General features: G+C 41.2%; 1 protein-coding gene across 2 annotated transcripts in view; it reads right to left on the bottom strand.

Annotated features, from left to right (window-relative positions):
* The window catches only part of NALCN (sodium leak channel, non-selective), a 238,323-nt gene extending 235,136 nt beyond the window's left edge, over positions 1-3,187 (bottom strand). For both annotated transcript variants that reach the window (XM_068424956.1, XM_068424957.1), the window contains exons 1-2: positions 3,080-3,187; positions 545-727 (exon numbers count right to left, since the gene is read on the bottom strand). In XM_068424956.1, coding sequence (XP_068281057.1) covers positions 545-727; positions 3,080-3,187 — 291 coding nt within the window. The remainder of the gene's footprint in view (positions 1-544; positions 728-3,079) is intronic.
* Positions 3,188-14,898: the final 11,711 nt, after the last annotated feature.

Here is a 14,898-nt window from a genome sequence, read left to right as displayed (position 1 = left end):
TCAACTTACACAAATTAGTCCAGCAACAACAGTAAACATATCATAACAGAAGTGTTTGTTTACCAACATGCATTATATTAAGGAAAAAAATCAGTAAAGTAAGATAACTTTCTTCATTTAGCTCACAGTAAGACATATGTTCTTATTTAAATAAAGTAACCACAGAACAACACATCCAGCCTTCTGAAATGAAAATCAAAAGTTCTAAGTCCATATATGGATCTCTAGACATTTACAAAATATTCTTGCTAATGTATATGTAGCTTATTTTTCCTTTCATTCTTTATATTCATACAATGAAACTATTTCTTAGCAGGAAACCATTATTATGAATGTTGGTATTATATTTTGGGGGGGATTAAATATGCAGTAAAGCTGCATCTTTGTCAGTCTGCCTTTTCAGTTTATACGCCATGGTGTCGCCTGCAGCTAAAAACAATCATAGCAAAAAGAGCTGAGAAGTTAAAAAACAAAGATCAAATGTCACCAGCATATATTCAGATCACTTTCTTAAGCACATGTAGAATACTGTTTAAACGCTTACCTTAACTATCCCACGGATATGCATTTTGGCTATCATCTCTGCAGTGTAAAGAAACATCAACAGAGTATCAAGAGCAAACGTCACATATTGGAGCGGAGGATAATGCTCGAAGGTCTTTGGAGTGTTCATACAAACAGAAATAACACTGATGATGGCACAGATGCGTAGTAAAGAGTGTACCCACTGAAAAAAAAAAAACACAAGACAATGTGAGATTGCTTTGATGTTCAAAAAAAGCCCAAATATTTAGCCTCCATAACTTGTACTGGCACTTTTTGTAAACTCACATTTGCATTTTTCTTTTACATCATGATCCACATATTAAAGGTCTTCATCCAAAAATAAGCACTCCTGACTTTAGTTTATTTTTATATATACATATACACATATATATATGTGTATATATACACATATATAATTTTATTAGCTAATTTGGGAGGTTGTGTAAGTCAGAAACCCAGAATTAAAAGCCAGGAAACTGAAAATTAGGGTTCTATCATTTCTATTTTGCGGCTTTTGTAATCCAATTTCTTTTCAATTGACAACTTGTCACATTTATGTGCAGACAATATGTGGAATTAGCTGATGTTATAACTTGGGTGAATATATTAAATGAAAATATCTGTGGAAAATTTTAGTTCCACATTTAGATGAACTGATTTTTAAATCAGTTTACAATTCCAAAGATTAAGTGAAAGGCAGGGGGATTAAAGGCTTCCTTCCATTTATGAAAAGAGTAAAAGAGACCATGTCACAGAAAGCTACTTCTTAATATCAGGATTCACTTTTGATCCAAACAAGTTTTGTTGCTATAAGAGAACAGTTCATTTTTATGACTACTTTGGTCTGAGTCTCACTACAATGAATATTAATAAGGCTGATATTCAGTGCCAGTCACAGTGGGAGGTCTAACGAAAAAGTAGAATGTATCAATACAGGGGTTTAAGGTTGGATTTTTTTTCTTTTAAATCAAAACATCACTGAAACATCTTGAAGCCAGACAAGTGTAATGAATCAGAGTTGGTAAGGTTGTATCCGTCAAAACAAAAGACAAAAAAAGACATTTCAGTAAGAAAAAAAATTTCCAAAGAAAAAACACTGAACCAAAGTGTATTTACAGCAATTTTTCATCTGAGGAAAAATTCTACTTTCATTTACATCACCTCAGACCTTTTGATATCAAGAAGATTTAAGAACACTCACCTAATTTAATATCCACTGTACACTCACCTAAGTGTAATGATATTTGACCTGAATTGAAAAGCTCTAATATTTGCATACTCTGAGCCCAAATTAATAATTTGGAAGCGGAAGGCACCTGATGAATGATCTCTTACGTCCCATTAATACCCACTTTGTTTCAAACCTTATTTCAACTGAAAAAATTAACATAAATATTACAGTGTGGCTGATATAAAAAACATTGTCTGCCACAGCAAAATGTCGATATTATACATGCTAAGCAATATACAACTAGTCCATCAGCATGACAAGAAAAAAATTATTCCATCGAAAAGTCGTGTACTGTGTGCTGAGAAACACAGGTAAATAACCCAGCATATATTTCTGCAATGACATTTTGAGCTTATTACAGCAGTCAATACAAACATTCTATTTAAGATTATTTAGCATGAATTAATATACGGGTGTTGTCTTGTAAATCATTTAGGTGTTAAAACTCAGCAGCAAAGCTGAGGGGATCTAGCATCCATACTGCACACGAGATGGTAGTTCCATTAAATGAATGTAATGCTAGCAACGTGTATTATTTCAGAATATCTGACTTTCTGCTTTTAGAAAGTAAAAATTTATATGCTACTTTAAGAGAAATGCAAAAATGCCTTCTCTGAAAAACTATGAATCATTCAAAATATAGGAATATTTTGATGCACAGTGACTGCTCAATAAATAATTTAATCATCATAACCATATTTACATGGTAAAGGCCTTTTCTTAATACTGCACATTCTATTAAGAACTCCGCTCCCAGAGAAGCTTTCCCCAATTTCAAGTTGCCAGACACTTTAATACCTATCTATTGCTTAGGGCAGTTTGTAGGTTAAATGACACCAGAAAAATATGAGCTGTACTTCAAAATAACCAGCCAAAATACACTTTCATATTAATAAATGATTTAAAAGAGATCTGAAATTCAAAAGTGCTGACTGCTGGCTACCACTTTAGCAATGAAACGCTCCTTTTGACATACTTTTCAAAAGCTCATTTTACAAACAACTTCTAATTTCAATAAACATGTTAGGAACCAGAGACACTGAAAGGATGGCTGTTTAAAAAAACGGTAGATGGACGACTTGGCAAACACTGCTTGATCATCCCCATCAGTCTGCAACAACCAAAAGAAACCTTTTTATTTAGTTTTGTACTTTTTGCAAAAAATGAGCTGGTAGATCAGCAACTGTAGGTCAATACTTGTTTCTGACAAACACCTATTTCAGAATCTTTCGTGGAAGTCATGTTTCAACCATACAAGTTACACTTAACTTAAAATTAGTAACTATGGAAAGAGATACCTACTGGTTTGTTAATCCACAGAATATCTGCATTGTCTGACAAAGATTCATCAGGACCGAAATCTGTAACTGGCTGGGCTTCCACCCTTGAACTTTGTTTCCTTTTTAGCATTCTGAAGTTAACTTTTGTTATTTATAATCATGAAAACCTCCTTGGGGAGAAAAAAGAGAAGACATTAATTCACTGAAACCATTTTATAATGCATTTTGAACAGTTTTATAAATAACCTAAAGCATATTGTTTTCATGCAAACTGCTTGTACTTACTGATTAACAGGATCTCCATTTTATTAAAAAGCTTTGTCTGTAAAAATCACTGACATGACTCTTGTTAGTTTATGAAAAATTACATAAAGGTATGCAACGCAAACAATTACCAGAAATTTAGCAATGCTGGCAGAAAGTTTGTACCAACATGCAAAGAATGCTATTGCTGTGAACTTAATCCCAGAGTAATCGTTGGATGGATTTGACCTGGAGCCATTTAATTTAATGGTGGCATTTCCATTTATTACACTAGGCTAAGATAAAGCCCAACATGCCAAAGGCATGCCAAAGGCAAACAGGAGATGTTAAGCAGCCAACAGATGTTAATGTTCTTTACTGAAATCAGAAGAGTCTTTCTGCTACATACTACTATTAACATGTATTTTTGTAATACTTTTTTTTTATGTTAGCAATTATCTATCCAACAGCCAGATAGCTGTCTGTCTCTGGGGTTTGTGTTGCCACATGGAAGCGCTGAGGAAAGTTTCCACAAGGTCAGGCTGAGTCTGGACATTCCTGCATGGGTGGCACTGACTGAGCCTTCTATATGCTCAGCGATGTGAGCCACAACTAGTGGATACACCATGAGAGCAGAAAGGTGGGTTAGATCTTATTATCAACTTTCCCAGAGACACAGTTCATGGATCCCAGAGTCTAAATAAATCACGGAATCAACTAGGTTGGAAGAGACCTCTGGGATCATCGAGTCCAACCTTTGACCTAACACCACTGTGTCAACTAGACCATGGCACTAAGTGCCACATCTAGCCTTCTCTTAAACACCTCCAGGGATGGTGACTGCACCACCTCCCTGGGCAGCCCATTCCAATGCCTAATAACCCCTTCTGTGAAGAAATTTTCCCTAATGTCTAACCTGAACCTCCCCTTGTGCAGCTTGAGGCTGTGTCCTCTAGTCCTGTTGCTAGTTGCCTGGGAGAAGAGGCTGACCCCCACCCCACTACAACCTCCTTTCAGGTAGTTGTAGAGAGTGATAAGGTCTCCCCTCAGCCTCCTTTTCTCCAGGTTAAACAATCCCAGTTCCCTCAGCCATTCCTCATAGGACATACCCTCCAGACCCTTCACGAGCTTTGTTGCCCTCCTCTGGACTCACTCCAGCACCTCAATGTCTCTCTTGTAGTGAGGTGCCCAGAACTGGACACAGTACTTGAGGTGCAGCCTCAACAGTGCCGAGTACAGGGGGACAATTACTTCCCTAGTCCTGCTGGCCACACTATTCCTGGTATAAGCCAGGATGCTGTTGGCCTTCTTGGCTACCTGGGCACACTGCTGGCTCATGTTCAGCCGGCTGTCCACCAATACCCCCAGGTCCTTTTCCATCGGGCACTCTCTCAAGGAGTAACAGTCTGCCCATGAAATACAATTCTGTCATTCATGAAATACAATTTCTTAGGGTTTTTTTTTCAGGAAAGTGAGGGGGAAGGAGAAAGCAAGATCTTGGAACCTTGTCCTGGACCTTTACTCTAGACCAAGCATGGTTTGTAGGTGACACCATACTTTTGAAAAGTTTGTCAAAACCAGTATAAAAGAGAATCATAGAATGGTTTGGGTTGGAAGGGACCTTTAAAGATCATCTAATTCAATGCCCCTGCACGAGCAGGGACATCTTTCAGTAGATCAGGTTGCTCAAAGCCCTGTCCAACCTGACCTTGAACACTTTCAGTGATGGGGCATCCACAACTTCTCTGGGCAGCCTGTTCCAGTGTCTCACCACCCTCATCATAAAGAATTTCTTCCTTATGTCCAACCTAAATCTTCCCTTTTTCAGTTTAAAACTGTTGCCCCCTTGTCCTGTCACTACAGGCCCAAGTATCACAGTGATGACCACAACATGAATGAAAGAGACACTGTCCTCGATTTGCTCGAGGAAACAGTGGGCTCAGGAGCGCAGAAGTACCGACGTGCTTGGTCTCAGCTGGCCTTTTCAACAACACAGGCTGCTGCTTCATGTCCAAACACTATGCACCTATGCATCCTTGGCTGTCTCTTCTTTTAGCTGTTATGGCAAACATAACCTATTCATCTTCAAGTCCCTCAGAGTCTACTCCTACTCTGCCTATTTTCTCTCTTTCAGATTCAAGAGGTCAGCTCCTGTCTCTGTAATTCCCTCGCTACATTTTCAGACGAGTTCTTTTGTGGTTTCTCCTATGGTGTCTCTCCATACATCATGAGCTCCATATGTGAGTTCCTTGCAAGCTTCTACAAAGGTTTTTCAGTATCTTCTTTCCTATCTGTCAGTAAACTAAAGCTCCTGATCATGACAACTGTGCCACCAGTACGACCTTGTGTTTTCCTGCCGATATGCACCTTTCTCATATCTCCTGCCTAATATTTAAAAGTCAAGTCTGAACCATCTTTGTATAGAACATTAAGCAACATGGTGAGGTCTTGGACCGATGCCCCCGGTTGGAGGAGATGACACTATGTAATAATTGATTTTTTTTAAATAAACAGAAATTATATAAAGGCACAAAATAAGGGACAATTTCTGACACCTTTATTTGTGTTGGATGGCCAGTCACAGAACCTTAGCACAAGTGAAATTGGTAAGCTGTCACTAAAAATATGCAAATATTGTAAAATGAACATTATAAATTAATAGTCTTTCTCTAACAAATGAAGACTGAAATAATACCCATGCAAGTTGTATGTTCTCTTAAACCTCATGCTCAAGCTTCATACTCCGACTTCTTGCTCATAACTGAATTCACTACTTCCTCCTCTTCTGCAATTTTTCCTGCTTTCTCCTACTAATTTCTAAGCCTAGTGTATTGACCTGTTTTTCTCCTGCTTGGACTAAAGCATAACTAGAAATGCTTGAAGCCTCAGAGATGTTGGTGTACTTTTTGAGATCATGAATCCTCAAAATGGCTACTTTTAGCACAGTGATAAGAAGTTTACTGCAATGTCTTGGGAGCTGCATTTCTCAAGACCTTAGGGGAAAAAAAAAGACACTTTCTAAAATGTTTCTTGCAAATATGTTCCTTTGGAAACTGTTCTTCAAAAGCTAATCTGTGATTTAAGAAAATAATAATTTTATGTTTACCCTTTCTGGTAATGGCTATGACTGTGCTCCCAGTAAACTCTTAAGAAAATATGTGCCAATAAGATAAGTACAATCAATAATTATGAGAAAAGGCTCAGGACATGAAACACTGACAAGCCGTTACTGATTTTTTTTTTAATAAATGACACTCTAAATAGCAAGCTATGTCCATTTGGGGAAGAAAGTAGATAATTATCAACTGGCTATTAGAGAGGCTCTGTTGTTTTCATGCCTTTCTCACTATTGTTTATTTATACATCTGATGTGTAGGAAGATAAGCCATATCCTTCTAATGGAATTCCCATTTACCCTTTTACTCAGTGCCTCTTTTTTTTTTTTTTTTTAATTGATCTGGGCATAGAAAATATCGTGAACTTAAGATGTCCATAATGGCTTCAGTTCACGTACTTAAATGCTGTGCCTAAAGAGATCAGAATTCTTATTTTTAAGAGGTGGCCTTGAATAAACAAATTGCCATGTATATAAATCCAATGGAAGGGAGGAAATGTTTATGGAATATAAGAACCAGCTTGTTTACTTCTCTACTTGAAATGAGCAGAAATGCCCACAAAAAAATGAAGAATAAAGACAACAAGCCAAGAATCTTCTGAAAATGGTCTTTAGCAAGATTATTCGAAGTACAGCACAATTGCTGTCAAGCTTTTATGCAATTTTTTGTTGTTGTTCTCACTACTTCTATTTTTCCAGGGAACACACAGGCTTTTACATGTGTCTGTTACTGTAGAGCAACACAATGCCTGGTGCAGCCTCAGGACTCTGCCATGTGTGTAAATAATTTTAACTCTTGGACTACAATCCCTTTTGCACATGTTTCTGCAAGGGGGAACCAGCTGAAAGATGGAAGAGAAGGAAGGGAGCTGTGCATCAACTCCTTCCAGCATGTGACACGCAGTGAGCACCACACCAAGCTGTGTTAATGGGGAGGCTGTAGTTCTCCCTAACCCCGACTACAAATCCACCCCTGCAGTTCCTGCATTGATTCTGACAGACATCATTAGATCTTCCTTTGATCACAACCTGTTATTAACATGAAAGGCTTAATATATTCTCTAGGATATATTTCTACCTCCAGAGTTTTTAAGAAACATTGGGTGCAGGGCAAAGACAGGTTTTGAGACAGGAAAATATTATGGAGTTTTGGGGCTACATCTACTTCACATTTCTTTGGAGTATTTTCTTTACAGTATCAATGAAAATCCACAGCGCAGATGTCAGCCTTTTCAGGGAGGAATGTAGTGTCTTTGTTTTTAGAAGCAAAGACAAATGAAAGGAAGAAAACTAAATAGACAATTACTCACACACTAAGCCCCTTCAGATCAATTTGGTCAGCCTTCTCTCTTCCTCTCTCTCCCTGAAGTTGCAGGTATGTTCAGCAACCACTACGCTGTCTAAACCACCACCAACCACTGAGTTTGCAGCTTTTCCTGAAAAGAAAGTATGCTATTGCAATAGTTGGTGAACTTAAGACCGACTGTGCACTTTGGAAAAAAAAGTCTCAAGAAGGTCTAATCCCAGTTTGTGATATCCATACTAACCACAAGACACTCCTGCTGATGGAAGTTTGCACTTCCTACAAAAATCAAATGACAAATTTTAAAAAGTAGCTGATCCTACACACCATCAAAAGCTGAGAAATCTGTGTCTCATTTATAAAGCAAGCTCACTGTATACAGCATAATCTGCTCAAGAAATCTCTATCACGATGTCAGGAAAACAGGCTTATAAATGCTCTGGCAGACAAAGGCAGCAGCTGAAAAATGACTTTACAGAAAAATAAACAGCAAAATAAAGCAGATATTCCTACCTATGACTTATGGAGAAAGTTTAAAAATCAGACAAATCCTTGGAATCAGCAATGTCTGGCTTCCAACATTACTTCTTTCTCACTGCCTATTGACTTTGTCCCCTGAGCTCATGTGAGCACTGCCTGAAGGTCCCTCCAGGGATGGCCACCTGCAAGCACTCTCTTCAACACCAATTCTCTCTTCTTTGAAAATGTCAACTCCCCTTCCAACTTTTCCCAGAGCTGGGACACACAAAGTGGCACATACACTTCTATGAGAATAATTATCTTTGAACTTTTTACTATCTGTGAAAGCTAAAACAGGTGACAGGAAGATGACGTGAACACCCATACACACAGAATGATGACAAAACCCTGTTTCCATATTACACATTTTAAAAACCCCCAAACTACAGGCTACCTTAAAGAAGAAATTGCTCTTAACCATAGTATGCATTATATGGTTATAGGAAAAATGTAAGTTCTCATTCTTTCATCTCAATAGCTTTCTCCTTTCCCTCTTAGCAAATTGTTGCTGATTCTCTATTGCCTGCTCCCTCCATCCTCATGTTCTTCCATTCCCGTTTTTGGGTGCAGGTACAGGTGAACAGCATTTCCATATTTGTTTTCATGTAGCAAAATACTTGAAGTGTGCGAGCTATACACATGACGGTACAGTTATATTTAATTTTAGAAGGGTAAAGAGAGAATTCCAATGGATACAATCACATGGCACATGCCACTATGGATGTTATTAACTAGATTCAAGGAAAAACTTCTTTCAGTACTTTTTCTTTCTGTGTGGTATTGTTACTGCATCTGACAAAATGTCCTAAAAGATCTGTGTGGTGGGTGGGGAACTTGCTGACAGGCACCACCCAGAGGGTCATGGTAAATAGCTCTTTTTCAAACTGGCAACCTGTCACAAGTGGGATCCCCCAGGGATCAATACAGGGCCCAATGCTGTTTAATATCTTCATAAGTGATCTGGATGACAGGATCAAGCATACCCTGATGCAGTTTGCCAATGATACCAAACTGAGTGGGGAAGCGGACACTTCAGAAGGGAGAGCCACTCTGCAGGAAGACCTGGATAGGCTGGAAGAGTGGGCTAACAAGAACCTTACGAAGTTCAACAAGGACAAGTGTAAGGTCTTATACCTGGGAAACATAATCCAGGAGTACAGCACAGACTGGAATCTACCTGCCTGGAGAGCAGCTCTGTGGAAAGGGACCTGGGGATTCTGGTGGACAACAAGCTCAATATGAGCGAACAGTGTGCTGCTGTGGCAAAGAAAGCCAACAGGATGCTGGGTTGCATCAACAAGGGCATCACCAGCAGAGATAAAGAAGTCATTATCCCACTCTACTCAGTGCTTGTCAGGCCACATCTGGACTACTCTTCAGTTTTGTTCCCACTATGCAAAAAAGATGTGGACAGGCTGGAGAGGGTCCAGAGAAGGGCCACAAAGATGACCAAAGGACTGGGAAGCCTGCCATCTCAGGAAAGGCTGAGAGAACTGTGTTTGTTCAGCCTTGAGAAAAGAAGGCTTTGGGGAGACCTCATCACCATGTTCCAGTACTTACAGGGTGGCTACAAAGAAGATGGAGACTCCCTTTTTACAAGGAGTCACACAGAGAAGACGAGGGGTAACGGGTACAAGTTACTCCTGGGCAGAATCTGATTGGACACAAGAGGAAAATTTTTCACAATGAGAACAATCAGCCGTTGGAATAATCTCTGTAGGGAAGTGGTGGATTCCCCAACATTGGACATTTTAAGATTCAGCTGGGCAGGGTGCTGGGCCATCTTGTCTAGACTGTGCTTTTGCCAAGGAAGGTTGGACCAGATGATCCTTGAGGTCCCTTCCAACCTGGAATTCTATGATTCTATGATCTCTTCATTATTTTGAACACATTATACTGTTAATAGCTGACCGAACTTCAGTATTTACTAAAACCAAACAGGATTCTTCACAAAGAGGGTATACTGAACAAAATATCCTAAAAACCAGTTACATTCACATTTTCAAATCATTTGGAAACAGGTTGGAAAGAACAGCTGGTGGCATCTTGTACGCACTAACAGGACCCCAGATCAAAAATACCAGACTGAGGTTCATGGATCGAGGAAGGTTTAACAATTGCTTAAGGCTGCCAATGTAAGAACATCTAGTCTGAAAATAGACAGGTGTCCAGACTTCAGCTCTTTGCTCCCAACACGTCTCCTGTGTCCTGTCTTATTATCAGATAAGGACAATGCTCACATAATATTTATTTCTTAAATATAAGTTCTTCCTCTTGGACCTAGCCAAAATAATTCAGATCTACTCAGCAGAGAGAATCAAATATCACATAGCATACAAAAGCAGACCTCATGTGAGCCTGATATACAGCCTACCACTACTATCACATAATGTCACATCACAAGTCCTTTTTACTATAAGCCTTCTAACATCCAGAAGACACAATTTTGAAGAAACTACGCATGCATATACATGGTGCTATGATGCAGCCAGAGAATGAACTTCATGATTTTAAATAGAATTGGTTAGCTTTTTGACATTTTTCAATTAAGAAATTTGGTTGAGTAAAAGAAAAAAATAACTGAAGATGATTTTCCCAATGGTGCTATTAGACCACACCATGGCACATTCCACCACACCACTTCTCTTACATACAAAGTAGAGATCAAGGTACTCAAAAGCTACTTCTCTAGTAAAGGGCGGGTACACTCTCACATTTCACAGTCCCAGCTCCCCAGGTATCCCAAAACGAGGGACACATCCAAGCATGAAGCAGCTACTTCCTTGTACAAGTAACCAGCTTTTTCTTTCAGTGGAAACCAAAGCACAAGAGTGGTGAGCACCCTCAGTCTACCTCCAACATGTTGGCTGTTAGCGTGACTGGACAACAGGGAAGCTTTCCAAGCCCTACAATTTAAATATACCCTTAGACATTACTCGGTCAGAACTGCTGATAAAATGATAAAATTTAATGCTGACCACTGAATGCACAGTAATTATATGTAGAGAATATACTGATGGCAATATATTCCCTTTATGGATATATAGCATAGTTTAACAGCCAGATTACTTCAAAAGTCCACTTCGACTGTGGGCCACCTACCCACCACTTGCTGCCCTAGGATTAGTCTACTGCAATGTAGTCTAGATGAAAATCTTTAAGAGCCCATAGCTGACAAAGAGGCACAGACATGTGCTTAGTAAGAATCAATGTTGGAAAAAACACGAGATCAGTAGTGTTCCGGATTTGCGTTTGCGGTCTACTCATCTCCAGGTGGAAATTGTGTCGTAGCCCCCTGTGCAAGCAAGGAGGCAGGTGGCAGTAGGTCACTCTTTCAGAGGGTTGAGGGAGCAACCCATCCTCTCTCTAAAATACCACACAATCAGTAACCTGCTACGAATGCTGCAGACCTATTTTTTCACGGTTTTAAAGAAGAGGATGAGGGCATCCTTCCCAGAATGATGCAGGGGTGGAAAGGAGCTTCTCTGTAGGCAGATGGCTGGCAGCATGCCTGCTTAAGTGATTATTTTAATGTTGCTGGGATTTTGTTGTACCACTAATTACATGTTAGTGTGCCTAAAACCTTGTACACACATCTTTTTGTAGTTTAAATTGAAATACCTTAAAAATTAAACAGTGGTGATATTCTTTTAGCATTGCTACAATTTTTGCTAAAATAATTATTTAAGAAATTTGGATATTCTAGATCATGCCCCTTTCCCAAATTCTTCCCTTTCCATGATTTAAGGAATCGCCAGCAAAACAGTTAACACCTATCTCTTTTAAACTTGAAATCCTGAAGACAAAACTAGTATTCTTCCTTTTTTATCCTCTTATCTTTCCTTTAAAACAAACAAATTGACACATGATACACATTCTCATCGCCACAGGACAGTTCCTACCTTTGATACTGGACTACCATCTTCATAAACACAATGATTGAATGTAATGCCCTAGGAAGAAAAGGCGAAACCCGAAGGCTTTATTTTGGGGGAAAAAAATAAATAGAAAACTGAGATCATAGAATCATAAGCTAACTCGGGTTGGAAGGACCTCAGGAGGTCTCTAGTCCAATTTCCTGCTCAAGCAGGGTCAACTCTGGTGTCAGACCAGGCTACTGCAGTTTACTCAGGTTACTCCAGTCCGATCTTGAAAACCTCCAACAATGGAGAATGTACAATTTCTTTGAGCATCTTGTTCCACTGCTTGATTGTCCCCATGGTGAGGGGAAAAAAAAAAAGAGATTAAAATAACACAGAAAACAAAGAAAGGAAAAGGAAAAGAAATTGCCTAGTAGAACCAAGACAATTTGCAACCATAGTCTAGGAGTGGTATCTCCCAAAGCAAGACATTTATTAGTACTTAACCGATACAGGAAACTTCAAATGAAATAAAAGGCGTTATGGACGTAAAGAAAGGGAGAACAGAAAAAGCTTGAAAGGGAAATAAAATATGATTCAACCCATAATGCCCATAGTAGGCTGACTTTGCTCTCTACCTCCAAAAAGATTTAATGCTCAAAATCTACAGGACATCCAAGTCATTTTCCAACCATGGAAGTATTCTATTGATAACACAGTAAAAATAATCTGTGCATGCAACACCTCTATTTTACTCATAACACATTAAAAATCCTGTTTACAACTGCCTGAATTCCTAAATACCTAGGGGGGTGGGGAGGAAACCCAAATCCCCAGAAGCTAGTAACAGTTCTGTCCCATCATGAGATACTCATGCCTTAAGACATTCTTATCTGTGAAAATCCGAGACTCCCCACCTCTTCCAGAGCTTGATTCAGTAGCTCACTGCTCCCTACAACACAGCCTGATACTACTCATCTCCTGTGGTGAAGGTTTAAGACGTGAGACCTCTGTGACTCAAGACTTGGGTTTGGATGAACACCACCTAGGTCTACATAGTGCTCATGATACTGGCAATGTCCAGAAGCTGGAAGTAAGTCAAAACAGAGTAAGCTGTATTTCCAGGAGGTATAGCTTCAATGGGAATGGACTGTGATGGACCAAATCGCAGACCGAAATAAAACAGACACACCAAGCAAAAAGACTATGGGTCTACATTTCTAAAGCACAAATGACATGCTGATTGTAATGGCTTTAAAATTTCATTTTAAAACACAGCACCGAGCTCAAACAATTAAACAAAACTTCCCCCAACTGTTCCTAGAAGTCCCCAAAGGTATATGCATGAACCTGCAGAGAGCTGGAGCCTTCTAGCAGCCAGAGAGACCAACTCAAATAAATGTAAATTTTTTTTCTCCCTCCATTAAGGTTTCTTAACTTTGTGATTTGCAGCAAAACTTAGTTCATTGTTAATATGTATTATTTCTCTGTTGGTCACTTAGAGGGCAGGTGGGATGTGGCTGCTATGGAAGGAAATGAAAAGAAAGAGGGACAATGGCAAGAAACAGGGAAATTGAAGATGCTTAAGACACAAAACAAAAGACTCAAACAGCATTTAGTTAGCATTTTCTCACTGTGCATATTTCCATTATGAGTGACTCAGAACGCAACAATGGGTAACCAACCAAATCATAGCCGACTTAAAAGTTACATCTGCATGTACAGGCCATCAGAAACCTCCATCCTTAGAAACGTGCCTCTGACCTTACCGGGAGTGCTAAAATAAAAGATGTCAACAACAAAAAACGTTAAGCGCCTCTCTCTCCACTCAATCAACAGCGTTGAGACCCCTGAAACAGCACGTTAAAGAGATTCACTCCAGGCCTAGGTACATCGCTCTCTCCAGCCACACCCAACCCTGTAGCCACCAGCCCCTGCAAACCAGGTGAAACCTCCCTCAGGGATGCAGCTCCCCCCGTCCCGCCTCGGCCCCATCCGCAACGACCCATTAAATTAGTGTACCCCCGGCCTATGATAAACGAAGAGGCCCGTTTGCCTCACAGCCCTGCTCTGCCTCAGGAACCAAGTGAGGCATTTTTCTGCCCCACTGAGGGATGTGGAGGGGGCCCTGGGTCTTGGCGGGGGTAAGTCGGCGGCGGGCGGCCACCTTCCCGCTCCCTGCTAGCCGCCCGCCGCCGGCCTACCCCTGCGGCATCAGGCCCCGAGGCCGTCCCGGAGCGCCCCCTCCCACCGCCGGGGGGAGGACGGTTGGGGCGGGCGATGAGGAGGGTCCCGCCGCCCCTGCCCTCCCACGCAGCTGGCCCAGGCCTCCTCGTCTTGCCCGTCCCCTCCCTGGGAAACGGCCAGCGTGCCCGGGAAAGCCACGGCGGTCGCCGGCGATCGAGGAGCCGGAGAAGGGGCGGGGAGGAGCTGGGCCCACCGGGTAGCGAGCCGAGCGCCGCGCAGCAAGACGCGCCCGATGCCTCCGACCTACCGCCAGCATCTCCCTTCATGGCGCGGTCGGGAGCGGCCGGTCCCGGCCCCCGCGAGTGTGTGAGGTGTTACGGTTGCGTTCCTGCCTCGTATGCCGTCCTCCCCGCGGTGGATCGGGGCGGCGGGGCCCGCCCGGCAGCGGCGGCTGTGGCGGCGGTGGCCGCCCTCGGTCTCTCGGCAACGGCGGGGACGGGGAGGGGGGGCCGGGCGGGGCGGCCTGCGGGCCGGCGCCGGGGAGGGAGCAGGTGAGGAGGAGACGGGGCCGACCGCACACAGACACATTAAAAAATAAACACCCACCACCCCCG

This window comes from Nyctibius grandis, chromosome 2, assembly GCF_013368605.1.
Source record: "Nyctibius grandis isolate bNycGra1 chromosome 2, bNycGra1.pri, whole genome shotgun sequence".
Taxonomy (NCBI): domain Eukaryota; kingdom Metazoa; phylum Chordata; class Aves; order Nyctibiiformes; family Nyctibiidae; genus Nyctibius; species Nyctibius grandis.
Note: the sequence above shows the minus strand (reverse complement) of the source record. Positions and strands in the feature narration are given on the sequence as shown.